Source organism: Leguminivora glycinivorella, chromosome 17, assembly GCF_023078275.1.
Source record: "Leguminivora glycinivorella isolate SPB_JAAS2020 chromosome 17, LegGlyc_1.1, whole genome shotgun sequence".
NCBI lineage: Eukaryota > Metazoa > Arthropoda > Insecta > Lepidoptera > Tortricidae > Leguminivora > Leguminivora glycinivorella.
The window spans coordinates 3,819,710-3,847,637 of record NC_062987.1 but is presented as its reverse complement, the minus strand read 5'-3'; the positions used below and the strand labels follow the sequence as shown (position 1 = coordinate 3,847,637).

The following is a 27,928-nucleotide window of genomic DNA, read 5'->3' as shown; positions in this document are numbered from 1 at the left end:
AGTAAAAATAAAATAAAAGAAGATAAATAAATAAATATTATAGGACATTCTTACAGACTGACTAGGGCCCACGGTAAGCTCAAGAAGGCTTGTGTTTTGGGTACTCAGACAACGATATATAATATATAAATACTTATATATACATAGAAAACATCCATGACTCTACTTTGTTACTACAAAGTAACATTTATTTGTGTGTCATCACACAAATAAATGCCCTTACTGGGATTCGAACCCGGGACTGCGGCGTAGCAGGCAGGGTCACTACAGACTGCGCCAGACCTGTCGTCAAAGTTTGTTACTTCAAAATAAATTATACCTACTGCGTTCAACTGAAAGGAGAACGTTGCTTGTTAATCATAATTCTAAGTCGTTCAGATTTCTGAAATGCTCCTTTCAACCCAATTGATGCATTATCAGGCCTAACTGAAGTGGCAGCAAAACATATGTCATACCACTTCAGAACTAAATGACGCATTCTTGTCCAAATACAACAGCACAGTTATAAAAGTAAAAGAATTGTGTACGCCAGACATGCATATACTAGGTAAAGTATTCTGAACATCACCAAACCTGTAAAAATAAATAAATATTCACATCAACATTAACGCGTTTAAATGTGCATTATTCGATAATGGGCAATAACGTAGTTTATCAAACCGGTGACAGTGCTATTGTCAGGGAACGAACCCGCGACAATCGATTACGCGGCTGAGTCAATAGTGCATTATATTAATTAATAATTACTGTCAGAGCGGCAGTCGAGGAGTCTAGTGGATTAAAATTGTTTAGAGTTTGTCTAAGTTTGCACTGATTTGCAGTCATAATGCATGGGAGTGCCATTGCAATTTAGCGAGATTTGGTATCTATAAAAAATTGCACTAACTACATATTTATGGCAATCATAAAATACAACTTTACAATTAATAATTTTATTGGGCAAGTAGCTTAACATGTATATCTTATTGAGCCAGTTCAGCCAAGCCAGACGTCCAAATAACGCTCGGCAATCGAAGATATGAAAATAGTATAAGGAAAACGGCATCTTCATGAATCAGAGCGATCATTTGTCATCGGTGGAGGGGATGCTATTATCGGCTTAGTGCCGCGCCATTTGGCCGCCGGCGCCCGTCGAGGACGGAGCTCCATCGATCTGGTGGCGACCAAGTTTCTATTGTTCGCTTAGCTTTTTTTTTGTCGTTTTCTTTTGTATTTACAAAATTAGGCTAGTACAGTCAGCTGCAGAGAAATGTTGGTCCCTGTAGAATGTATATGCAAGGCAAGGGGTCTACTTTTTGCTGCAGCTGACTGTATTAGTACTTGTATTGTGTCAGTATATTTCACAGATATGAATAAAGCACAGTAGAAGTTCCAAAATAAATGAGTTAATTCAAAAATATGAACCCAGTTTACTGCTAAGGAAAAACATACTTATATAATTTATATCATACCGCAAATTCAACTGTGGTGTTAACTGTGTAGGATACAGTTGCAAGAAAGCTTAATCACAGATAAAATTTGTGCACGCAATGTCTGAAACTCTCAACCAAAAATTAATTTGCATTTTCATTTCAAAGGAATAACGCATTCTCATAAACTGTACTGGCAGTCAAAGTTATAACTGCCTCTCTATTTACAAAATCTTTTCTATCGATTCTGATTTCAATTCCATAATAATTTGAACTCCAAATCGGTGACAACTCTACGTCATCGAAGATCACACATTTACTGGTTAAAACAGATGCGAAGGAAGAAAGGGGCATGTAAACAGCGAGCCAAGTTCGCGCCGTTAAAACTTGCTCTTGCTTGCAAATAGGAGCAGGCGATTGACTTCCACTCAAGTTTAAGTTCGGGCTTGGTCGGTAAACTAGTACCAATCAAAATAAAACGACAGGGAATAGCTTCGAGTATTTTCAACTTCCTTGCTAAGCCGTTTGTTATCCAGTTAAGTTGGTGGTAGGTATAATGTGTATATATATAATTATATGAATAACATGATGTTTTCATTAAATGTAAGTTAAATATTTTACAGAAACAATTCAAACGAAGTTTCATTAATTTAATTATGATTTCTAATGTTTCGTGGACTGAAAATTATTTACTTATGATAAATAATAATACAATTATAAAATGAATAGTAGTAGCAAATGTGACTCTAATACATAATTAGGAAGATTTCTATGTCATCATAAACTTATATTTTATCCAATTTCTAGAGTTCTCTACAACCAACCTAACCTTACATAGTTTGCGCGACATTGAATAAGTAACAAGATTGCCCGGAGCAAACGTTACGGCAAATTGTCTCGCAGTGCACTTGCAGACTACACAAAACGCTGACAGGAGATGCATGGCGCCGCAAGACGGCTCGAACAAGCGCATTCTGAGGCTTTGGACAAATAGCTACATTAGGTACCCGTACTTAGCTTCATATACCTAGCCCCAATTTGATAAGAGTCTTTACAAAGTTGTATTGTGAACAGTTAGTAAAAACTGTGTTTATTTTGAATTAAAGCTGAAAAAAAAACTGAATAATTGTTTTAGGCCTTATTTTAAAGTTTTGAACAATTGATTTCAAGTATTTATTAAAAAGCTCATCTAATAGGTAGCGAAGGTAGCCCATAGAAAACTAGTTCATTTATAATTTTTACAAAATATAGTCTTGAGTTCCAGAATATATTTTCTAAAAGCAAAAAACAGAACCCTTATCTATAATGACAATTCCATAATTCGTAAATGATTCAGACGATTGAACGTAACGTCAGACGTATCGAACCGCAAGTCACAATGAGTATTACCGTGATTCGATGAAAGTCGTAATAAATTAGAAATGGGTTGGTCAGTAGAACTACAACCGCCGGTATTGAGCGTATTGCTTCCGCCATGCCAGTATCAGGGTGATCTTGATAAAAGCGACACCTATACGTGAGCTTAGATCAACTTGACTGGTTCATAAGGTGTATCCTCTGTAGTAGGTATAGGTTAGTCTGTTGTATTCTGTCCCTATTATGGGCGTGACAATAGTCTTCTCCATCGCGACTCTTATTGTGCTCTAACTGGATTACTCCGTCTAATAAGTTAGAGTGACTCGGTATCGGTTCCGTTAATACGGTGACCATTTAGTTTAATTGTCGTTTTCATTGCGGAGTGGTTTCTTTCGACATTTGTATTGGGAGGCTAGGAGCCATTGATAAAGGGCGATTAATATATTTTCGGATCGCGTTATCATTATTACTCATTACAGTTATTACTCAGTTTAAAATTATGTTGTTTTATATTCTAAAAAATTGCATTACTTAAGTAAGTATTTTATGTCGCAAATGGTTTGACAAGCAAAAGTAAACAAAATAATGAACCTTTCAGTAAAAAGCATCTAATAGCACCGACCAACAAACCCCTCACATTAAACAGCAATCGGCGATACAATCCCGTTAAACAAGCCAACAATGCCTCACAACAAAGAGCATTATATCATAATTTGGCCACAACAATGTGTCCACCCCAAAAAACAAACTAGATAAGTCGAGAAATAACATTGAATAGTGCGCGTCGCAGCGGGCGGGCGGGAATCTCACTCGTTAGGTTATAGTGTCTCGTGCGTGTCCGGGCGTGGGGGGCACGCGAGGACACGTGGGGGACACGTGTCGGACACGTAATCGGCAATTATGGGAAATGAGGATTTTTTACAGCACGTCTTTGAGTTGCCCGCGGCGGTTTGTCAGTTTAGGATTAAATATTGGTGATTAGGTGGGAAAGTGAGAAATGGAGTATAATGAGGGGTTATTATTATTTCAAAATATAAACACTTGTATTGATATTCGTTTCATAATTTGTTTTAAAAATAACGCGAAAAATCGATACTTATATTCTATAGTGACATTATGGTAGATAAAAATGATTTAGCTGTCATTTATGTACCTACATAGATTTTTTTTGATAATACGAGTTGTAAGATTTATGATACAATGTCTTATTATGAAAAATATCTTGTGTTTTTAACACAAATCTACGTTTAGTCTTCTATAAGATAAAATGTATATTTGTATTCATATTATAGATATTAAAATTAGCTAAAGGTGACCTTATAATTATACTGGCCATAATAGGTAATAGGTACTCATAATAATCTTTCTTTCTAACTAATAAAAATCACGATAAATAAGATGATTAATAATTTAAGACCAACCACACCGCATTTGCTTCACGCGCGTGTGATGATTGGCTAATCCAGACACGACATCGCTCAAAATGTCATACCTACTACTCGTACCTATTGGGTGATACGCCTTAATTGAAAAAACGTAAAAATTACTAATATTCTGAGATAAATGACTAATATTTTGAACTGAATATAACATTTTGAATTGAATCTGGATCACGTGGTAAGCCTAGGTTTGTGGAGTACTTGGTTTATAATTTTTGCCAAGTGGCTTTTAACAATTGTTAGTGTTCGTTTCTTTCAGGAAACTAATAACACTAAACCTTACCGGTATTAAGATATTTTGCTAAAGACTTTATAGTGGGTAGTACCTACGTAAAAATGAGATTAGGTTCAAGTCGTTATTATGACATCAAAAAACAAACATAATTTTTTATTCATCATGAAATGTAAAAAAAATAAACATTTAAAACATAATAAATCTTAATAACATGTCATGACATTAGCATAGCAACACAAACTATATTCATACACATCATCAAATCGAATTAGGCATTTTAAAAAGCATAATGCGTTTAAAATCCGATTTGTAAGAGAGTTGCGCAACAGATATTAATAGTGCACAACATGCACATTACTGTTTGCGAGGGTTGGACTTGGCTGTGACACTTCATTGCATTTTCAAAATGGTGTACTTACTAGACTTAATTTTTTGGAATGAAATAGTCACAAATGACTTGGGTTTGTTTTCTTATAAAACTTTGTATAATACCTATCATATTGCTTAACAAATTAAAAGTATATATAGTGACTTACAAATAGTAACTTTGTATGTAAAATCACTAATATAATTAGATTGTATTTTATTGTGCAATCTGAACATACGCGTAGGTAAGTTACATATTAGGTACTTATACTTAATCTAAACAATCCTTCTTCCTTCCTTGTCTTTTTTGCGATGAACAAAATAATGTCATTCACTTTTCTGTATCTGTTTTATAATGGGGTAAAGTTGTGGCTTAATTTAAACGCACGGACCAAAATTGTTTCCCGAACCAGCCAAAGATTCCAATATTGATTCTAATTTGGATTCTTGAGCGTTGCGAGGCTAGACTTTCAAGGCACGTATGTTAAATAAATGTTGTCACCGAGTGAAGCTTTTTCACCACACCAACACTAAGTATGAAAATGTTAACTGTAAAACATCAAACTAAATCAAATCCATCAATTTGTTTTACATTTATGATTTAGAATCATCATTTATACAAGGTGCCCACGAGGAAAGGGAAATAACGTACGTGATTTCTAACAGCCAGTTTTGGGCATCAGAATAAAATTTTTATGAATTTCTTTGCACTCTTGTGGATAAATGTAACTTTCTCATCTATTTTTGAGGTAGCAAGAAATCCGTAACCATTTGGAGTGGTGATAATGGTTTTTCTGCATAGGTGATTTGAAAACCAAAATAGGTATCTGTAGGTATGTTTTGATTTTGTTATTGGGTTACTAAGCGTTTTTTTCTTCATTATTTTAATTATTTCATTTGTATTCTTCTCTCACCGACCCCAAGGTCTTTTAACACTTAACAGCCGAGTGACATTCCCGCCAGCGCCGTGGCGTATAATCGGGCGACACGTCCCCTGGGCACGGCGCCCGCGCGCCCGGGGGACTCGCTAATGTTGGTGCCTTAACACTGTCGCATTACTATGTTACTGATAGCTGTTTTATATTTAATACAAAACTTTATCGTCACCATCATCATCATCATCATCATATCGGCCGTTTATCGCCCACTGCTGAACATTAGGCTTATTTTCTAGTAGGTACCTACACCACTGAGCTAGTCTCATCTACTTGTGACTCTCAATTTTTCACAAATAATCTTAATTGATTTAAAAGTATTTTTAACCCCCGACGCAAAAACGACGGGGTGTTATAAGTTTGACGTCTGTATGTCCGTCTGTCTGTCTGTCTGTCTGTCTGGATGTCTGTGGCATCGTAGCTCCCGAACGGATGAACCGATTTAGATTTGTTTTTTTTTGTGTGAAAGCTGAGTTAGTCGGGAGTGTTCTTAGCCATGTTTCATGAAAAGCGGTCTACTATGTCTCAGTCGGGGGTTTTTTAAAAATTTTAATTTTGTGGTTCGGTTATTATAAAGAGTGTGCAATTTTTTGTATAATAAGACAACTGAAAATCTAAAACACTGATAATGGTAAAAGGTCGATACTTTGAGTCTTGCTCGAAGCGGTGAATTTTCGTTTAATGAAATATTTTGAATTAAATTATATATTTTAAGTAGGTATTCACGGTCAACACCTTACCTTCACAAAACGTGTTTCAAATAAGGAACTTGTTGTTTTCTGGTGAAACTGGTTTCCCGAATAGTGTAACATAAGTACTACAAGATTAAGTAATAGCCACGATCAAATTGTAACAAAACATTAACTTCATAAACAAATAGGTACTACAACGAATGGACCCATCGAGGGCCCCGCGTGCGCCGAGGGCGTGTTACCAATCCTTCTGCTGCCCTAACAAGATAAAATGTACCCTATAACATAAACATTAGAAACTATTCTAGATGCAATTGTAATGGAGCAGAATTACCAATGATCTGCTACGTTTTGTAAAGAATAATACACTTTGTTGTACCAAATATAAGAGTTCCTGTAGCAGTATTTAGACGGTTTGGAATAATTTATTTGATAAATAATAGTTTATCTGATAAATTGATTATTACCGAGGGCATAAATCAGTTATAATCAGATCAGTCACTCTTGCGGTATGATCTAATTGTTTTTAATGTTTCTCTTTTACGAGGACGACGACAATCGTTTGTTTTAATTTTGTGAAAGTAATTTGATTTGGCCGCGCTTTTATTTGGGGATGATGTCGTGAGTCTGAGTATTTTAATGTTTTGTATTTGTTACATTGTAATGGCAGCGGGAGTGTCAGAGCTTTTTAGAGGGTAACAAGGGAATCAATAAAGTTAGATTTATTTAACTGTATATATTTTATTTACATGTACTGGCATATATCACTCTTAGAATGTAGTGAATATATGTGACACAACCGTATGGCTACAAATAAATCGTGTCAGATATTTTTGCGGTCCTTGTTGCGTGTTACAGGAGACTACCTCATTTATATTAAAGTACCTAGTGGACCTACTTGTGTATGCAAGTTAGCATTGCCATTTAATTATTTTCAATTTAACCATGTTACAACGCAAAATTTATGAAAATATGTATGAAACTACCACCGATTTGAACTACAACCCCGAGAATAAACCTTGTAAAAAGTAATATTTTTTTAATTAGTAATTTAATTCATAATATTATAATCGTATAAATACGTCATAGGTATGTAAGACTTCAAAAAAACCTACATACATATTATTATAAAATTCTTCTACTGTTAAGTTGCATGAATAGTATAAAATACTAATCTCCAAAGATCCAAACCTACTACCTACTCCATATGGACAATCAAAACGTCCAGTTCTCGTTACCGACTTGAACCCACTCATTACACCAACAGACCCCATTAAAACCAATATAATATAGTCAAGTGGTGCCATAAGGCGTTTTAATCAAGCCGGTGCCCACTCGTGGGACTAAGCCCACGGATTAGGGGTCCAGGAATGTGGGGTTGTGGGTAATTGAATTTTAAGAATGATCTGTTATATTGGGTGTTTTACTTGCATAATTTCTATTTAAGTAGGTTGATGACAGTTTATGACACATAGTTTATTGGCAAATGTAGGTACAAATCCTTATGAAGAGCAAATAAAAACGCTGAACAGGTTAAAATACCAGGGGACTAGCCAAAGAGTTAATCTTGCATCGACAAATTATTTTCACTCACAAAAAAAATATTGACGTTTTTTATCAACAATAAAATTGTCATCTTAGCTGGACGTTGATCTTATGACTTATGAAATGAATGTAATAACTGTAATAAGAAGGCACTATTTAGAAAACCGGATTAAATATTAAAAAGTGCACCCAAGAGACATCAGACAATTAATGTTCTAACAGCGTGTGTGACCTATGTTTTTTTTTTAATGGAAGAGACATTTTTTTTTCATACATAATACTTCAGCACGCAGTGTATTATGTCCACATCAATTAGCGTACCTAACTACCTACTTAAACGTCATTACGACATGACGTTTATGTCATTTAAAATTGAGTTGGATGGCGTACATTGCTGCTTGGTAAGATTAAAAAAAAAACTCTTAATTAATAACACTTTTTAACAAAATGACCGTTCTATATGATTCGTATGACCATTTACTATAACTGGATACATTATTCGCCCGTATGGAATATACACGCTGTGTATATTTGTATGAAACCAAGGCCCATTTTCCATTATAAATTAAGTCGTTTGTACCTATTTACTTTTAATGACACGCTCGTGTAGGTAAACGAAACAAATCAACTATAGTAGCTACAAAACACAATAGGTACATGTTTTTTTACCATGTCACTACAAACACTGCAGGCAACTACGTGATTTTCCTAGTATGTACAGAATGCGAGACAAAACTGCAATTTGTGAGTCAAAACGAATCGTTTGTCATAGGCGTTAGGCGAGCGAGAGGAGAGGATGCAGAATGCAGTGCATTTTTGCATCGCGGCTCAACGTCTGCGGCTGCCGATGCATAGGACAACACGTCGGATATTAACTATTTACTGTGTGTAGCAATTGATTTGGTGTTTTTGAGTTCCATACCTCAAAACGAAAAAGACGGAACCCATGTCGGATCACTCGTGTGTCTGTCTGTTCGTACGTCTGTCTGTCACAGCACAGCCCATTTTATTATGTAGCGAGTTTAGACCATACTTAGGTGAGTCTCACGTTATATCGTAAAATAGAATTAAAAAGAAGTTTACATTTTGAAAATTGTGGCGCAGGCGAGAGGCTGGCAACCTGTCACTGCAATGTCACAGTTACGTTTTCTTTCAACCCCTTATTTTGCCAAGAGTGGCACTGAAGCTTTAGTAGTTTCATGTGTTCTGCCTACCCCTTTATGGGATACAGGCGTGATTGTATGTATGTATGTTACATTTTGAAACAGCCTTTTATAAAATAAATAACGTTTGATTCTCTTATTTGTTACACCTGGAGATCTCGATAGTAGATAATCTAATATTTCACTTCAAATGTAAACGTGTACTTTTAACCTTTTCGTTAGTTACTGACAGAATTGGCATAGACGCAGAAACAAATGAAACGAAATATAAGCTTAAAAATAACACTTCTTTTATCATAAGATGGCGCTATTACGACTTTACGCACAAATAACTTACGTTGCGCACCCAGAGATGGCGCCACCGGACACGGCCGGGAAGTTAACTCGCTCTACGGAGGCGGGTAACCATGTTTTCCAGCGAAACAAGAGTCGTATTTTTTCGACTTTTTCGATCGAAATTTACAAAAGTAGTAACTTTGATGATGTCGTAATTTAGGATTATAAAATTCATACGCTTTAGTTAGATGGTTTGTATATTATATTATACGCTCATGATATCATGATAATTAAAAATGCATTTTATACCTATATTATGCAGAATGAATAAGGAACTTTATTTGTACGTCATAATTTAAAGGAATATGATGAGTGATTACAAATTTAAAAAAATAGGCCCATTAGATGGTGCGACTGTTTTTATTTGTGTTATTATAAATAATATATCTGTGTTTCTGACTATATACAGAGTGGGGCCTGTAACAAAGGCGAATAATTAAACTGTAGGCTATTCTCCTTATACTGATCAACATTTGTTCGGCGACTTTTAAAAATAACTTGTATTTTGATTTTTATCACCCTTGAAAGCTTTTTCTAAGAGGTAATGTATTGCGAATTCTGTTAAGTCTAAAGTGTGACAGACAACGTCAATGACAACAATAATGGCGTACATTGAAGCTAATATTTATTTTGTATGAAAAATTTAAAATTTAAAAACTTCATAATTTTTAAAAGTCACTGAACAAATGTTGATCAGTATAAGGAGTACAGCCTACAGTTCAATTTTTCGCCTTTGTTACAGGCCCCACCCTGTATATCTATAAACTAAATAGCCAAAACAATGCGCAATGAATCAGAATTTATTTAGAGAAGATACAGAAAAACACAAATAAAATAGGTACCTAGGTACCTACCTATTTACAGAGTGGGGCCTGTAACAAAAGCAAAAAATTTAACTGTAGGCTATTCTCCTTATACTGATCAACATTTGTTCAGCGACTTTTAAAAATAACTTGTATTTCGATTTTTATCACCCTTGAAAGTTTTTTCTAAGAGGTAATGTATTGCGAATTCTGTTAAGTCTAAAGTGTGACAGACAACGTCAATGACAACAATAATGGCGTACATTGAAGCTAATATTTATTTTGTATGAAAAATTGAAAATTTAAAGACTTTATAATTTTTAAAAGTCACTGAACAAATGTTGGTTAGTTTAAGGAGTATAGCCTACAGTTTAATTTTTTGCTTTTGTTACAGGCCCCACCCTGTATACTGTTGTGAATAATTTCTTTCCATTAAAATCCTAACCAAATATTTACAGAAGAAAAAACGTATTAATAAATCATAGAACCATGAGTTAATTTTATGTGTGCTTTTGTATTGGCAGGCTAAGTATTCATCCTGACAAACTCTCAAACGATGGTGACATTACAGTGGGGGTGAGGGTGGGACGTATGCAAATGAAGACGTACTTACAGATTCGCAGTTTCATTGCGTTTATTAGGCGGTCGATACGGTCGTGTGGAGCGTTTTTGTTTTAGGAAAAATGCGTATTGACGCATAGGTACCCACCCACAACAACACAGTTTCCTGAGCTTTCGGATAACACATAAAAACCCAAGATGACATCAAATGACATCAAGAATGCGCTTTTCCCTAGACGCAAGACTTAGCTAGATAAATTGTTCGACTACAAAAAGTAGGTAGTTTAGACAGTTACTGTTATGAATTTATTGGAAGGCGAGTGTGGAATTAAGGGATACATTTTGATATTTTCTATGTGTAGGATGTGTTAATTAATTTATTTGCGGTTGTTATGAGTAGGTACAAACATTATAAGAGCCCGAGGAGCTGTCAATCTGTGAAAAAATATCCTATAATATTTATTTCTTTATTTATGAGTATCAACCTACACAACTTTTTAGTTATGTAAGTGTAAGTAGGTAGTCATGAAATAAAACATTGTATCTAAACGGATCATATCGCGTCACGTTCCTAAATTTAATTTAATATATCAAGTACATACCTATATCCCGGTCCCTGTTATTTTTGTCGATTCGCTGTTAACGTTTTCAATAAACAGCTTATTTTCCGGTTTCGGATTTGATTCCATAGACGGTTTTAGTACGTACCTACATCATAAAACCTATACATTTACATATCCTATCTCGGAGACCCTAGTCAAACATTAACAAAATAATTTTAAATAAATCGAGAATGGAGATTGAAATTCACGTATAGTTTTATTAAAACGGGATTTAGTAGCGATACACTTACTACCTACATTTATATCAAATTTGACCAGGCCATTAATGAAAATGATGTTTGTTTAAATCAATATATTGCATTTTCACTCTCGGGCTTGCTGAGATAGCTGAGTGGATCCTCTAAACAGCGATTTGGCAGTAGAAATATCTATGCACGTTGTACATCTCAAGGCTTTTGGGCTCTAGCGGAGCAGAAGAACCCTGTAAGAGCCCATTACGGTTTAGAATTTTGGAGCGCTTCTAAAGAGCAGCTATGGATACGATTGGTTGTTTAAATGTTATTGGTATACTTAGTATATAAAATAAATAAATAAATGTTGGGGACACCTTACATAGATCAACTTAGCCCCAAACTAAGCAAAGCTTGTACTAGGGGTGCTAGGCGACGGTATACATTCTTAAATAGATAAATATATACTTATATATATAGAAAACATCCATGACTCAGGAACAAATATCTGTGCTCATCACACAAATAAATGCCCTTACCGGGATTCGAACCCAGGACCGCGACTTAGCAGGCAGTTTCCCTACCGATTGAGCCAGACCGGTCGTCAAAATAAAAATACAAGTAGGGAATGCAGAACCGGTACCAGTCCCAGAACCGGGACTGAGGTTTCCGGTACTGGGAAAGAACCGGGAAATCCCGGTTCTTCGGTACTTTTCGGTACTGAGGGTTTACTGGTACATTTGTTGTAAAATTATGAATAAAACATAAAATGGAAGTCGTCGATAAGTTTTGCTACCTTAGGTCGACCGTATCCAACAATCTCTCGCTTGATGCAGAGATTGTTGGATACGTATTGGCCAAGCGGCGACCATGTTCGGGAGGCTACGTTCAAGAGTATGGTGTAACAAACATCTCATTGTGTTTTATTATTATTAAGAGCCTGCGATGTCCCACTGCTGGGCAAAGGCTTGCCCCCGCTTTTTCCATTCCTCCCGGTTTTGTGCAGTCCTCGGCCATTCTTTCTTAAAGGAGTCCAACTTGTTCCGCCATCGCATACGTGGTCTGCCGGGTCCCCGTTTTGGCCTGGGCTGCCACTCTGTGGTAATCTTGGCCCATAGCTCATTCGGCATTCGGCAGACATGACCGGCCCAGTCCCACTTCAGCTTTGCCGCTTTTCGAACTACGTCGACTATTTTTGTTTTGGAGCGCAGCGTGGTGTCCCATGTCCATGAGTTTACGCTTAAGTGACAGTGGCAAATCGCCTTTCATGAGATGTTTTATGGACCAATAGCTTCTCCAAGCCTTTTCAGTCCGTCTTTCGACTTCTTTCTCTTGTCGCGCCTGGAAAGAAATTAGTTGGCCCAAGTAGATGGACATATGCAACTGATTCTCCGTTTATCTCAATCCTACATGCGGTACTATTATTGGTCATGAACTTGGTTTTCGACATGTTCATCTGAAGTTCAACCTCGAGGCTTGCGTCACTGAGGTCTTGAAGCATTGATCGTAGTTCGGAGGCAGTTGAGGAGAACAGACCAATGTCGTCGGATTAGCCTTCTATTCCTGACGATAAGGCCCCGATCTTCCCAACTTGGCATAAGCTTCTGGAAGACTTGTTCAAGTGTGCTGGTAAACAGTTTTGGCGATAACGGATCTCCTTGCTTGACTCCTTTTTGAATAGAAAATGAGGAACCTGAGGACTGTAGTTTTATGGCGGCTGTACTATTTTGATAAATGAGCTGAATGTAACTGGGATCTATACCTTGATTGCGTAAAGCTGTGAAAATGGAATTGTGATGAAGGCTGTCGAAAGCTTTAGAGTAATCGACAAATGCGATGTTGATGTTGGAAGCTTTCTTCTAAATCAGGCACAGGCTGTGGGTGTGTGGGAGATTCGGAGTAAAGGGTGTTGTAGAATTTGGTGGCTATTGTTAGAATTTTATTCCGGTCGCCTATTAGGACCAAAATTATAGTATACCAGACTGCGTTCTAAGCATACTTTCGAAACCTGGACGACATGTGCAAGAAATCATTACAGACCTCAACTAATTCTAACATTAGCAAAGTTAGTTTGGTTTACCCTCTAAGTATAACCGACGCCGAGGTCCCGATCATAGCCGATGAATACCGAGCGGGTCGAGTCTAACGCGTTTGAAACTATTTTCATAACATTTGTACAGCATTCAATGGATATTCCGTCGTTTACGTTCAAATTTTTGAAGTGATTAAATGCGTTTTAGTTTGTAATCTTTGTCCATTTTTCAGTACCGAAAAGTACCGAAGAACCGGGATTTTATAACATCAGTACCGGGACCCAAAGAGTTCAAAAATCCCGGGATTTCCCGGTACTTTTGGTACCGGGAATTCCCGGGAGCATTCCCTAAATACAAGGTTATACCTTCGGTGTTTTCAGGTAACCTCGACTAATCTAGTAGGTACCTTCCGTATGCATTTCTGAATTAATAAAATAGGCACCTACATATAATATTATTAACTGTTAGGAAGTGTCCGAATCAACCTTACTATATATCTAATTATCTATACATATTTGAGAATACGCCCGATGGTGATTAGTTGAGAGGATCGCTTGTAGTTGTAGGAAAGTCGATCGCAACCGCCGCCGGTGCGCGACGCTGGTTCAGGAAATAGCTTGATTCCGTCTCACCATCCGTAGGCAATTACTCTTGTAGTAAGTACATATTATGAAAGTTAATAGTGTTACAAATTTAAACATAAATAGCGCACCGAGTTCAGTGCTCGGACTGACCCTCGCCCGAATACTGGTCACCCTACACAATTATCTACTCGTCACAAGACGTCGTCATTCCCACCGACACCCGACGCAAAAGAACAACACACGTACACACGACCTACAAATGTGTGCACACGTCACGGAAAACCGACGCAAAAAGGCGACCCAAGACAAAAACCGGCCGCCATGCCGCTAAGAAGGGCGGAGCTAATAAAACAACTCGCGCACACACTGGCGCGCCAAGCGCTCAAACAATCCACTCAAATATAAACCTTATACTAACTAGTTTTGAATTGAGATTTGATTGAGGGCATGTTTTAGTTGGGACTTTTTGGTATGCCGCGGGGGGGTAGAAGTGGCCAATCAGGGCGCGGTTGCCATGGCTACGGTTGCGCGGCCGGCGCACAGATGGCGCTGTGCGATAATTAATTTGGCGTGTATTGAACATTTCAATCGAGACGGCTTTGTCTGGCGTTAATTGATTCGTGTCTCGAATCGGACGAGCGTACTTACCGGTCGGTAATCCGTAATCGATTAGTTATTGGACAGGCGTTAGGATCTGGAATGGAGAATTCTGTAGAAGCCAGACTGTATTTACCTGAAGCATGCATGTGGTTTAAGTGGGTTCAGGTGTTGTGGCATTGTTGCCTTGCGCTTATTTAGATCTTACAAAACCTTACAGATGCTAATGTTAATGGAAGAAGAAAGAGAAAAATGGCTACTCGTGACGTAAAGTCTAAGTGCATGTAAGTCAACTTGCGTAAAACAACGTATTACCTAGGTACTACTACTTTATTGTTTGTACATTAATCGTTCAGAAATTCTTGCTGCAATTAATGCATCTCTTTGGTAACAGTGTTAACACTTAAGTAACGTTTTCCAATATATAGTTCCTACATAGTTAGTAGACCGAACGTACGATATATTAATGCTAGAATATTATTGCAACTTGTAAGTTACCCTGCACGGAGTACGTTTGATTGCATAACGATCTATTTATTACGGGACCCGGGAAACCTAATCCCCAGCCGACCATTATAACGAAAATTCAACCATCATTCATAACTACCCCTCGCAACACAAATACTCTAACCCATCGAAATAAGCTTTAAATTCCCTTGGAAATGCAAAAGTTTTCCTTTTCACGAGAATTAAGTGGTTTTGCTTTCATATTAGGGTCTATATTGGTTTGTAGGTTAGGAAAGAAATTTTCATAAATGCGGTGGGGTAGTGCGGGGGTGGCATGTAACGGACGGGAACTGGAAGCTCTAATTAAAATAGCATTTACAAGAATAAACGGATTCAAACTTACGAGGAAGTAGGGAAGGGACTGTAGGTACCTGCAATAATTGATTTTAAGAAAAGGTGTACCTAGTCTCAAACCCTCTTATTCATAAACGTACCTACACTAAAGTTATCATGCCGATAAAGTTCGTTTGACCCTTTCCGACATATTGGTGTGATAGAAAGGGACAAACAAACTTTATCAGCTTGATAACTTTAGTGTATGTTTATGAATAAGGGGCAAAAGCTGCAAAATGTATGAATCTATCGGCGACTTTAAGCTTTTAGCTTTAATCCTTTAGATAGGTGCTTACTTTGATAAGCAGCATTGCCAATTCACAATATGTTTACCCTACCATCGTTCCATCCAAAAGTTTCCATCTAAATTTACTATCACTTGTTTTTCTCAATCACGGGTACATATACATACACGAGGTGCTTAACTACATACATCTACGGGTCTATTTAGGTTGAACAGTGTGCCTAGCCGAATGCACAAACATTCGCGATAAAATACGTTTCGTATTAGCTATCTATCTCTATCGCTCTTGCGTACCTATTGGCGCGACAGAGCTAGACTGCATTTCTGTCGGCGTCTGGCGTCACAGAAATGCCATTCGGTTAGCAGGTCAGGAAACCGTACCTACAAAAATAGAAACATGACTTTTCGGGAAAGAGAAGCGGATAGGATATTTTTTTTACTCAAATCAAAGTAATAATCGCATCAAAAATATTATCTACTCAGTTTTATTAATTGACGTAAGATTAAATCTCACAAGACGTAATTATTTTTTACCACACTAAGCTATTGTGCAGATATCGATGAATTACCGCACAATGGTAATCAATCGATCGCAAATCGCTTCCTTCCGCGAATCCTGCGCAGCTCGAGTTGCTGTGGTGTCGGGTGACGGTCTAGTAGTGTGACTACGTCGTGTGTAGAGTAAGGATAGTCCGAGCTTTACCGGTTTTTTACACTTTTGAATATAGGCGCTCATTAATGGTTTCAGTTCTACCAAGAACTAAAATATGCGTACAAAGTCAAGAGTGGGAAAGCGATAGAAAGGTTGACGTGTTATAGTAAAATTTGAGATAGATTATTTTGGAAATGTGAAGCGATAGACCACACCGCTATAGGTGCGAAAATACAGCGTTTCTAATACTTTGATACTTGGTGGTGGTGCTGTAAGTAATGAAACACGTATATTATCACTGTTATTTTTTATTAATGATTTTGTTAACAATCAACAATTGTATATAGCAATATATAAATAGTAATTACATAAATATTAGGTACAAGTCTTGATAAATAAAATAACATAAATAACTAAACAAACCGTAAACCGTATTTATAACAAAACATAACAATGGCGGTCAGATTGAAAAACCTTATCAGTGTTTATTGTCACTTTGCGATGACACCTTAAGGTGCCAGGTGCTTATCAACCTTTTAATCTGGCAGTTTCGCTGTTTAAACGTGTTATTTTTATTATACAGACTGACATATTACCGATGATTATTATAACTATATGTACTATACTTACACCTTCAAGTATCAAAGTATTAGAAGCGCTGTATTTTCGCCTGAAAACGATCTTCTTAATGACTTTAGTCACAAAATATCTCAGTGAAAATTAAGATCTAGAAAAAAAGTACTTTCCTTACCAAATCAGTGAACATTATACAGAGCATAAACAAGCAAAAAGGAGATATGTTGCAAATACAAAACAGTAAGTATCTACTTTCCCTGTACGTTTGTATGCAACAAACACTGTAGGCTTGTGTAGGACATGTACTAATAGTACAAAAGACACAATTCCCTGAACTGTACTAGACCGAACTACTCCCAAATGATCCTGCTCTCTAGTACATTAAGTACACTCACACACGCGCAACAAAATGGGAGCGAAAGGAGCGAAGAGCCGAGGAGTGACAATGACAGCAAAGCGATCCGTGTGATCCTACCGAAACCGACACCGAGAGCGCGCGAAAACGGCCGATCAGCTCTCGGCTAGTACGAGCGAGCGTTACTGTACGCCATATGCACAATTTATCTCTCGCTCTCTCGGTGTACTACTGTCGTAAATGTCCTAAAAGAACGAACTAGTACACTTCGGAGATCGTACTAGTTGGGAGCGATCTTTTCAGTGAACGAGCAGGCACAACTCTACAACACTGTTAAATGATTTATTACAGGTTACGTGTTCACTAACATTATGTACACCCTACACCAAGAAGGTTGGCAATGGGCTGTTCGTTGGCGCAACAAAATCACGCGTTATCACAAAAACTCACCCTCGGGCAACCCCGACAAAAAACCGCGTCAGGTTACCTTTATCCTCGATCGACGAACGTCGATGCCATTGTTAAAAACGGATTTGTTGACAGCTTTAATGTGCTTTGGAATTGTGGCTCGAGTTTTTGGAGATCGTTAAACGATCATGACTGTATCGATTAGTTTAAGAAGTTAATCTGGCATGTTATAGCCCAAATCCAACGACAAATCAAGCGAATGTAGAGTGCTTGAAAAAATATTGAACGCAAATTAGAATTTGTGAACGCAGAACAATTTGCTATCAGCACATGCAGATCCACACTGTTCACCACTAGGCGGTAGACCCAAAAGAGCCCTATCTTAATTAAATATAAGATTCACCTGTATGCGGTCTTCGGGAAGATCTGTCTTGAGCGAGAGCATCTCTCGCGCGTACACATCGGGGTAATGTGCGTCTTTGAAGGCCTTCTCGAGCTCATCCAGCTGGTACGATGTGAAGATTGTTCGACTGCAAAAGAAACAAAAAATATAAATAATAATATGTGTTTATTAAAACGATTTTGTTACAGTAGATTAGATATTGAGATAAAAACTAAATTAAATTTGATGGCTTTAGGCTTTTGTCGATATCTAGTGGAGTTTCAGAGAATGTTTTCAGCGGCAACTTGCGAGTGACAAAATTATGAGAATTTTCTCATTAAAATTTCTATTAATTTACGCAAATTTTGAGAATTTTATGCAACGTGTACATTGCTAGTCTCAATTGTCTATAAATATGTTCTATAAACTGTTTTTTGTAAAAGATAAATTATTACCTGTGCCGGCGTTTTTTCTTCTTCTTCTTCCCATTGTAGCCTGTGAGTCCGTCGACAGTGAAATCTTTCGCCGCCTCCAGAGACGACACTCCTGTTGACAACAACAATTCTTTTTACTTCGATTACAACCGAAATTAGTACTCAGGATTAGTTGGTAGTACTGGCGCCCTAAAATATCAACTTGAGGTCCTTCTTACGTATTTTCGTAGTTTTCCATCATAATAATTATGTTCATTTTACAATTTGTATTTTTTATTGTCCCAGAGCCACCTGGATGTGACGTTTTTGTCCATTTAATTATGGTTAAACTCGGTACCTAGTCTTGGTATTGGTTATATTGGTTACAAGTATATAATTATTTACCTACGACCTATTTATATGCAATATCTTGTTATTGCCATCTCCTAGCTTTGAAAACATCACAGTAACAAAAAAATGCCAAGTCATTTTATCAAAAGATGACTTCCCAGAAAAATAGTAATGAACAGATTGTACAACTAATCAATCAGTAATGCAACCTAGCTATGAGTACATTATACGAAGTAAAATACGAATAACGTCTTTTTCAAACTAGAAATGTCCCAAACGCCCGCCGCCTAAGCCTAAGCCCTTTTTAAGCCGGCAAGCCCCAAACTACGCTGCTAATCCACTTAGCGGCGGATTGTCGCGCAATCGTACCGAGTTCGAATCCGGGCGAAGTGTGTGAAAACAAGTAGTTTATCTCCGCTTTAGAAACTATATTTTAGATTGACAGACTACGAATTAATTCAATTTTGATATCTATGGAACGGCTTAGAATAAGGTTAAATAACGCTGAAGTAGAAAAACAGAACACTCCTTTTTGGCCTATTAGTTCTGTATGTTGAATGGCAAAAAAATGTTGGGAGTACAAAAACACCACAAAATCAATACAACAAATACCATCCTAACCAAATGAATATCCAAACAAGCTTACATAAAACTTAAAATGGGTAGTTTTATTAAATCTCAATCTCAAGCCATGTCCGTTGAATAAAAAATCGCATTTACACTTAGTTATAATCTTTCTAATACTTATATGTACGCAAAGATGATTTTTTTTCTGTACCGTACAGGCGTACATAAACTACAATACATGTATTACGAAGAGAGGCCACAAGTATATTTCTATGTTATATAGTTATTAGGTACATACTGTACTGGCTTTACTCTGCTTCTCTAGTGACAGGGCTATTTGGCCGCAGGGAAATTGAATTTCCTGCGAATCAGATACACTGGATCACGGAATACAGCAGTTACTGGGTGGCTAGCCGAATGGCACAATCGCTCACGAAACGCTCACGAAACGAAGCGCTAGTAGATATCTATCTCTATCGCGCTTGCGTATTGGCGCGACAGAGCCAGAGGCGTATCGCTTTCGTTTGGCGTCGGAGAAATGCCATTCGGCTACGGGGCCTGACCAACTTAAGTCAACTGGTTAGTTTGATGATTGGGTCTATTCCACCTACTTACAGTGTAGTGTTGTGATAATCTTTCATCTTATTAATTATCGTTGTCCGACGACCCACAACACAAGCCTTCTTGAGCTTACTGTGGGCACTCAGTCAATAATGTAAATATCAGTCAGTCAGTGTTAGTATAATATGTAATATCGCTCGCAGATGTTTCTGCATGATAAAAAAGCAATTTAATGTCCTATAATATTTATGAGAATGTTGAGATGGATGTGTGGTGTGACAAGCCTGGTTAGGATTCGGAATGAGTATATAAGAGGAAGCCTGAGAGTAACGCCAGTGACAGAGAAGGTGAGAGGAAGTAGATTAGCATGGTGTGTTCATGTAATGCGGAGGGATGAAAGCAATGTTATATAATGAGTGGTAAATATGAAGGTGGATGGATACAGTGGAAGTGGCTTAAGAAAAGATGGATGGAATGTGTGAACAATGATATGAGAGTGAAAGGTATTATTATGGGAATGGCGGCTGGTAGAGAGGAATGGAGGAAGATGATCTGCTGCGCCAACTACAAATAATGGGAAAAGGGCAAGGGAATGATGATGATTATTATACATACTAATGCGAGGTTCATATTAGTGATCCATCAAATTCAATAGCTCACAGTGGTTAATTATATTGAGGCTGATTATTCGTAACTTATTTTATTTGTCGTTATTTTCAATGTCAAATGACTTAATGATAAACAGGTATTGAGAATCAGATATTAAGTTAGATATCCTGGATAATGGTTTTTGTGGTAAACAGTTAATTGATGGTAAATATTCATATCAATTTGACTCTTTTAAGTCTAAGAAAATGATGATCTCTAGTTTTGATGTAGGTACCGACACAGTGAATGATTATATTCGCAGTTTGCAAATTCATTTTTAAAATACAAAAAAATGGCTAAGAGCGTGTCGGGCCACGCACGTTCCGTAGTTTAGTGAAAACTGTTCAACCTATCAAGTTCAAAACAATTTCCCTAGAAAGTGTTGATAAAGTTCTACTTTTGTGATTTTTTTCATATTTTTTTTACTGTTTAGGCGATTATTTCCGAAAATGTTTACAATATCAAAATGATTTTCGTAAATCCCTATTCATTTTTAAATAGATACATATGACACGTTAGGGCTGAAATGAAAAAAAAAAACACTCCCCACATTACGTGTAAACTAGTGGACAATTACATATAAACCTTATGATAACAACATAGGGTCGATTTCTAGTTAACATTATTGTATCATTATTACATTAGTTATAATAATGGAACTGTTTATTGTTAAACATAATTACACGTGCTTGTTTATTGCGTACCTAATTTGTAATATTTTTAAGATAGTATTTATAAGTTGTCTTGTAAGTGAAATTTCTGTAATTTCTTAGACAATAAAGTTTCTTTAAACCGAACTTTCTGTAGTATCAAAAATTCAAGAAAAAATTAAAAAATGCGCAGTTTTCGCTACAACTCGTCGGCTTCCTTTTTTTTACAAACACTATTAAATTCTTCTGTCGGATTTTGTATAACAAACAAAATGTCAACATTACTCCAGACCTGCAAAACCCTTTAACTTTATCGATTAACAATTTGTCCGAAAACCGTCACGCTTCGGACATCAGCACAACAGAGCCGTGACGGGTGTGACGAATCCGTCACAGCGAAGGGTGACCAAAGTACACATGTTCGTAATAATGCTCTGGACATTCACGGTTTGATGTGATAATAAGGGCTTACATCTAATGTGCGACAGTGGAAGTATTTTGTGCTAGGACAATATGTAGAATTCTTGAGTTTATGAAAATATTGTTCTCCAAAATGTATAGGTAATACATTCACATCAGATATTTCATGCTTGTCGAATATGATATAAAAAAGCATTAGGTATTAGGTAGTTCACAGTTAAATATCTATTGAAATATATACATTATGGCTTAATTTACAAAATACTCAAAGCTCAAGGGGATGCGGCGTGCTGTTTTAAAACAATATTCAAAATAAATAATTGTCTAACAGTGAGTACCCCAAACGACTTGGAAAGTAGCTACCTACCGTTAGAACAGCTCTCTGGCCTCTTTCTATTTAGGTTAAGAAGAGTAGAATAAATGATCTTGTTCGGGAAAAAAAAATCCTACTCAGAATCATGATTCATGAGCCCTGCGCGATCTAGGATAAAAAACGAGAGACAAAAAAATAGTCTCAAAATTTTCTATTATTTTGCATACTCTACCTATCTACTTTGTAACCGGTGTGCAAAGTGTTTGAAAAATAATAACGAAGTGGAAATATTAAATTTGGGACGCTTTTTTCCGCCTAGTAGGATCGAAAGTGCTCGTGATTGTGAGTAGGAAAAACATTATATTTACCTATTTTAGAAAAAAAAGTTGATATTTTTTTTTCGCGAATATGCCCATTCCCAAAACAACTTGTTCGCATGTGCTAAAGCCATATGACTCAATTTAAAATAATAACCTTATTATGTTGTCAAATCACACTGCTATTATACTAAAAAGGCGAAATCGTTCCTAACCCCCTAAATAGTAAGGACTATTTGATTTTATAAATACATTTCTGGCGCTTCCACGCTTCGTTGTAGCGATTCGTCGCGTGACGGGAATATCCACGCCAACGATTGGTCACACTAGTTGGGGTAGTATTTCCGCTTTAACATTTCATGACGTAACATTACCAAATGGTACATTTTCGGATTATTTTTTTCATATTTTTGTGTGTGATTAAATTTTCATGATGAAACTTTTCTTTGTTTCCGGAGAGAATTGTTTGTAATTTCCCAGAACTTATATGTAACTTTATGGAAACTTACCAACCTTTGCATTAATACATATGAGAATGACATTTAGAATGGCCACAGAACTAGATTTAGTAAGTAAGTAAGTAAGTAAACACTTTATTGTACAAGAAAAGAATACAGCACATAATATTTAAAATAAAAAGTTTCAGTACAAATGCGAACTTATCCCTTCACGGGATCTCTTCCACCAGGGACCTTTGAGCATTTTTAGATAGAAGAAACAAGTTTGTCGATGTGTATAGGGGCCGAGCGTGTCAGATTTTGTACTGAAGTTGTTACTTGCCTGTGATTTTAAATATGACTCAGGTAATTTTTGTGTTGTTGCAATTAAATATCACACTGATTGTCAAAAATACAGTAATACTATGTACATATTCTATAGAATGTCTTTAATATAAAACATTAAAGCTAGCACACAAAGTGGTGACAACACCAGTCTTGGACCAAGCGAGTACTTACATCAACATGCGACTTCCAAAATACGTGTGTTATATTATACCTATCTACCTTTTTAATAATAGTCTAATATTTATAATAAAAGTAGGGTTTCTCCAGAATTTCTCCCTTTATAATATTATTACTTGTCTCGGCTCACCCTCAGACAGGAGCAGTGTCAGGTTTGTGGACGAATTCGACTTGTATATTTCGTAGCTTGTTATTTGACTATCATGTAGAAAAAATAACCTAAATACCGGAATATGAGCAAAATTACGTATTTTTCAGTGTTTATCTAAATAAACCATTACAAGCTACTCACAAATCATAATCACAATCAGCTTCGTCATAACTGCAAATCACAAAAAGCATATCCCCAATACGCTTCGTCAAAAATAAAGAAATTAAACCAAAATTCGTATACGAAACACAAAAACATTTCTATAACTAACCAAGACTAATTAACCTAGGTAGGTAGGTACCATGTGTAGATTTCTTGTGCTCCGAACAACATAAACATAAGCCAACATAAACACGACACGTTGTTATTATGTGCTCAAAGTGGCAGCGAGAGGCTTTCCAAGGCTTCAATTATACCCCTCGAAACCTCCCACTCGAAAACCAACTCTATCCTTGGGTGGGTATTAAAGTTCAATTTGAATCGTGAGTAAATTCGTGTTAACGCATACATTATTGGTCGGGCTGTAATGGCGGAGTTTTTTTTTAAATGTTTCCGTTAGGTGGGGGTTTAATTAGGTAGTTGACATGTACTTATATATGCGCGTTGGTATACTTGGTATGCGTAAGAACGCGTAACTTACACTTGAGTAAAGTTTGAAAATTGTAATTTCTTGTTTTGATATTGCGTTTCTGATTTCAGCTACTCTTTTAACACAAAATTAATTTGTCAATTCTACTCTAATGATTTTGTTGTTAAGAATTTTGCTATGTGTCATAGGTCCTACTTAATATTCTGTTCAGCATTATGCTGATAAAATAAAGCAGCATTTAATATTATTTAGCAGCATCCTTGGACTTTTTGAATTGATGTATTGAAATAGATACTTATACAGTAAAACCTCGCTCACAGACAGTCTGTCTGTATCGATAAATTGGTCGCATTACAGGGATCACCGGATAAGTCAAAGTCCGGATAATAGAGGCTCCACTACTTAGGAAAACGCCTATCATTTTGAAATCAAAACCATAATATAGGTCCTATTTATGAATCGGAGTCGTTTACACAAGAGGAGGCCATATTTAAATATTGACAAAACTTAAAATGATTCTTATGTTATACGGGATTATCTAAATGACGAGCGTTTTTCCAGAACTGCTGCACTAAGTAAATACTAAAACAGAAACGGTTCGATGTTGTAATGTTATGTTAGAATACAGCCGTATAAATAAAAACGTTTGCGGTCGACACGTGTGTCTGTCTCCGTAGTCTGAATAGAGCCATTCACACGCACTGACCGCTGAATAGGGAGCTTTACAAAGGTCAAACGGCATTCACGTGGATCTTACTAGTCCATATATTAATGACAATCTCACAAGATTCTTAAAAATGTGCCTTGAAATACGTTTACTTGAAGTACACGTTATAGGAGGTTGAGAGAGAAAGGAAGCGAGAAAGGTAACTACAATATTTAACACAAAAAACCGGCTAGGGTTCCGTAGTTTCTACTTTTTTCTAAAAGTTCTACTTTTATGATTTTTTTCATATTTTTTAATTTATCAAACGTTATTTCAGTTTCAAGTATACAAGTATATGTGTTTCTTTTTTCAATATTACGAGTAAGTCGGCTTAGCGATTTTAAAAAGTAGCAACAAATATGTTTTTCTTGATGATTTATTTAATTATATATGAAGGAGTAATTCTCTCTTGGTTTATTAAGGATACTTTAACAGATATTACAGGGTACTTATCATATTTTTAAAAACCTATAACTTTTAATATACATGCATCTAAGCTCACATCCTGCTGGTAAAAATAGTGTTATTCACTTTAACGAATCCGAATAAGCATTTTCGCGTATGAAACGATCTATAAAACGTGACGCTCTTCGCAACACTGGCTTGTCTTGTTTCCAGTTAATACACTGCATCACGGTGCGTGACTTCATACAGCAAATCGGATATACAACAAATCAAATGTAGAATATAACGCATCTGAATAGACATCGATTGAGCCAATCTCATTCGCGGGAGATTGCCAATCCGCCATAGCCAATTTCTTACCATGTTTTTCCGACCTCTTATGTCACCCATTTTTGGATACTTTATCAACCTTACTGTATAAGGAATAAAGATTTTATTTCAGTGTTTACAACAGGTTGATACGAGGATGTGAGAGTAAACAAGTGATTTCTTCAGCGATTAAATTTGCAGCTGGAGGCGAATTTGCGTGGTAACGAATTTGTCGATACATTTGAAGAAATAGGCAGTCGTGAGCGAATGTGGTTACTCGAATCTAATTTTGCTGGTTTTTACGAAACATAAACTTGTCTATAACATTCACAACAAAAGTTAGCAAGAGAAAGGTACTTACGTACGACAAGTAGGTAAGACTAATAAGACAAACTTAATGTCAGAAAATCTGACAGGCTATACCTGCCTGTAATGTTCAATTCTAAGTCAAAACTTGTATATTTTCTGTGATATTCACTGCCGATTTTAACATTATCAAACACAATCATTAATATTTGCCATATTTTGGTATTGAAAATCAAGCCACACAGAATTTAAGAGTCTGACCTGTCTGAGAGTGTTCAAAAGCGACGTGTTTGCTTGTAGAAATGTCACTTCTCTATTAATCTATTATACCATCTATCTATACTAATATTACCAATGGAAAAGTGTGTGCGTCTGTTTGTTTGTCCGCCGTTCACGGCAAAACGGAGCGACGAATTGACGTCATTTTTTATGTAGGGATAGTTAAAGGGATGGAGAGTGACATAAGCTACTTTTTGTCTCTTTCTAACCCCCCACTTCCTTGAAACGGGGATTGGGAATTTGTATGGAGAATCCTGCAATTTTAGAATTTAACGCGAGCGAAGCCGCGGGCAGAAGCTAGTATTATTCTACATCAATAGTGAATACAAGATATATAGTTTTCTAAGTTGATGTCTAGTTTCATGATAATTTAGTGGGTACTAAATACAATTAAACGTCACCTAGAAAGCATTAGGTACAGGAGACTGGTTATTGAATTAATTATACATACATACAATCACGCCTGTTTCCCAGAGGGGTAGGCAGAGATCACGGATTTCCATTTACTACGATCCTGACAAATCACTTTCGCTTCATTTCATAACGTTTCTCATACACGCTCGTCGGTTTCGAGTACTTCTGACCTTTTTGCAATATTTCCCCGATTTGAACAAGAAAAGTTCGCGTAGGTCTTCCATTTCCAACTGACCCTTCCACTCTAAAATTAATTATGATTCCAAAATATTTAAATAAAACTAGGGAAACGGATGATATCGCGTATAATCACTTTACAGCATTCGTGGTCAACGGGTTTTATTTCATGAGTAACTATCGCGGTAACCGAAGACAATATTATCCCAAAATATTGTAATGCAGCAAACTGTATTGTGCCGCTATGTATAACCCTAAGCGCATTAGGCGGATCGGCGGCTGCTGCTGGCGGCAATTAGAGGAAGGAAGGAATTGCCAATTGCCGAGCCAATCTGCGCCTCATTCGATTACTGCGCCTCGCGTGGCCTGTCTACAGACAGAGCTTAATTTTACTTTTATTTTTATTAATGTTTCTGCATAGTTTTATGATATCCTTAACGATTAATAAGTTCAATTCATTTTCATCGCTTTGTATATAAACTAAGAAATCTCGATGGGCTAGTAGTGGCTATTTATTTTTGTACTAGCTTTTGCCCGCGGCTTCGCTTGCGTTAAATTCGAAAATTTCGGAATGCTCCATACAAACTTCCACCCCCCATTCTAGGGAAGTGGGGAGTTAGAAAGAGACAAAAAGTAGCCTATGTCACTCCATCCCTTCAACTATCTCCACTTAAAAAAATCACGTCAATACGTCGCTCCGTTTTGCCTTGAAAAGACGGACAAACAAACAGACACACACACTTTCCCATTTATAATATTAGTAATTAGTATGGATTAGGTATACATAAATGTATATATATTTAGGCTAAGCAAGCCCGTATCTGGTATTGGCGCTAGCCACGTACGATATAGTACATTACGATACAAGTGCGGAAAAAAAGAAGATCGAAACGAGTGGCGATGAATTAAAACATGACCGAAGGGACTGTTTTAAGTCGACACGAGTTACGAATTTCTTTTTCGCACATGTATCGTACGACGTTTTTCAGTACAGATGGCCCTCCGAAGTTTCGACCTGACAAGAAATGAATCACTTCTAGCACTGGTGCGTAAAAAAAACACCATTTGTACTGAAAATTTGAATGA

General features: G+C 36.7%; 1 protein-coding gene across 4 annotated transcripts in view; it reads right to left on the bottom strand.

Moving 5' to 3' along the window:
- The window catches only part of LOC125235232 (visual system homeobox 2-like), a 152,655-nt gene that overhangs the window by 67,202 nt on the left and 57,525 nt on the right, over positions 1 to 27,928 (bottom strand). For 2 of the 4 annotated variants that reach the window (XM_048141719.1, XM_048141720.1), the window contains exons 4-5: positions 18,760 to 18,868; positions 18,326 to 18,452 (exon numbers count right to left, since the gene is read on the bottom strand). In XM_048141719.1, the coding sequence (XP_047997676.1) occupies positions 18,326 to 18,452; positions 18,760 to 18,868 (236 nt within the window). The remainder of the gene's footprint in view (positions 1 to 18,325; positions 18,453 to 18,759; positions 18,869 to 27,928) is intronic. The other 2 variants (XM_048141721.1, XM_048141722.1) reach the window with 1 other exon arrangement.